The 1,469-nt window shown below is 40.4% G+C and overlaps 1 protein-coding gene across 1 annotated transcript in view; it reads right to left on the bottom strand.

Moving 5' to 3' along the window:
- The window catches only part of castor2 (cytosolic arginine sensor for mTORC1 subunit 2), a 23,151-nt gene extending 22,197 nt beyond the window's left edge, over positions 1–954 (bottom strand). Inside the window, exons 1-2 of the mRNA XM_005916021.2 lie at positions 920–954; positions 626–766 (exon numbers count right to left, since the gene is read on the bottom strand). Coding sequence (XP_005916083.1) covers positions 626–738 — 113 coding nt within the window. The 5' untranslated portion in view covers positions 739–766; positions 920–954. The remainder of the gene's footprint in view (positions 1–625; positions 767–919) is intronic.
- Between the last annotated feature and the right edge of the window lie 515 nt (positions 955–1,469).

Below are 1,469 nucleotides of genomic sequence, written 5' to 3'. Positions count from 1 at the left end.
ACACACACACACACACACACACACACACACACACACACACACACACACACACACAGCCAAGAGTGTGAACTAATTTGCTTAGGCTTATTTTAACAGAGTGTTAAAAACTGCACAACAGAGCTATGGTAAGTGTACAGGCCTGCTATCCTGTCACTGCCAGGGCTATTTAAATGAAAGTTTCGCCAGGCTGACTGGCTGTTAACATCCACTCAGCTGGACAGGATTCAGCATATATAGAGTGTAAATGTCCTCTGCTGCTTGTTTAAGTTTTCCCTGATGTTGTTATAATAGTCCTGACAGAGGTAAAACACCCCCCCACACACAAACACACACTTCTCCTGGCTACAACCCAGCTACAGATGGCACGGAGCTACAAAATGACACTACAGAACAAGGATAGGCCTGGAAACTGGAAGCAGAGACTATTAAACATACAGCCGCATTTGTGAAGGACCTGGCTGGAGCACCAGCGAATACCGCTACCTTCTGTAACACAAGCATACAAGTCCATGCAGCCCCGGGTATTACTTTGCTCTAATGTTAACAGTAAACAGCACTTAGGACAATGGAAAAACATTCAAAGGTTGTGTTTTTACGTGGACGTCACGAATGGGAAGTTACCTACCTTGTTTTGGAGGCCAGGAAGGCGAGTTTTATTAATCCGTGAGTGCAAATCTGGATCCCTTCTTTCTCTATACTCGCCACTTTCAAGCTGTGCTCTAAAATATGAAGCTCCATCTTTTACGTCTTCTCATTTGAGGAAGGACTAAAAGGTAAAAAAGAAAAAAAAAAGCTAAATATTTTCAAATTAGATGCATGAATAAATAAATACACTCAGAGGGCAGGCCGAGACGTATTTAACAGAGAAAGAAGCAGGGCGACAGGGTGGAATAAAGAAAGCAAAGCGGTAAAAACGGACCTGCTGTCAAACCTCCAACGGAAACGTTGACACTTCCTGTCTGGTGTTTTTCAAAATAAAAGCGCCCGGCAGCTGTTTGTTTGTTTGTTTGTTTGTTTGTTTGTTTTTGCCAGGGAGAGGAGGCTCCCAAATGTTTTATCTGCCTTAAAAAATATCCGTTCCAAGTCTCTGCTAAGTCTTATATTATCTGCTGTTTATATCTGCTGTCTTAAACTATTATTATTATTGTTATTATTATTATTAGTAGTAGTAGTAGTATAAACATTTGCATAAGTTTCCCATTAAAATAACTACTACCTAGTTTGTGTCTCTTAGATTTGAGGATTATTATTTTTAATAATCTTGGGAATTGGCTCCAAGGTTTATTACCTCAGTATTCCCAAATATATCGACTTCACCTTGAAGACTCATTGATTTGAATGGATAAAGGCAGTTTTAATGTGGTTTTCTTTTCTATGCCCTTACTTTGAAGAAAAATGTTCAAACGGAAGTGGCTTTCTAGCCAGTTTCCCTCAGCTTGTCGGCCTTCTTAAATGGAGAGCAGAGGACC

Source organism: Haplochromis burtoni, unplaced genomic scaffold (assembly GCF_018398535.1).
Source record: "Haplochromis burtoni strain Fernald_Lab_line unplaced genomic scaffold, NCSU_Asbu1 Contig_17, whole genome shotgun sequence".
Classification (NCBI taxonomy): Eukaryota; Metazoa; Chordata; class Actinopteri; order Cichliformes; family Cichlidae; genus Haplochromis; species Haplochromis burtoni.
Note: the sequence above shows the minus strand (reverse complement) of the source record. Positions and strands in the feature narration are given on the sequence as shown.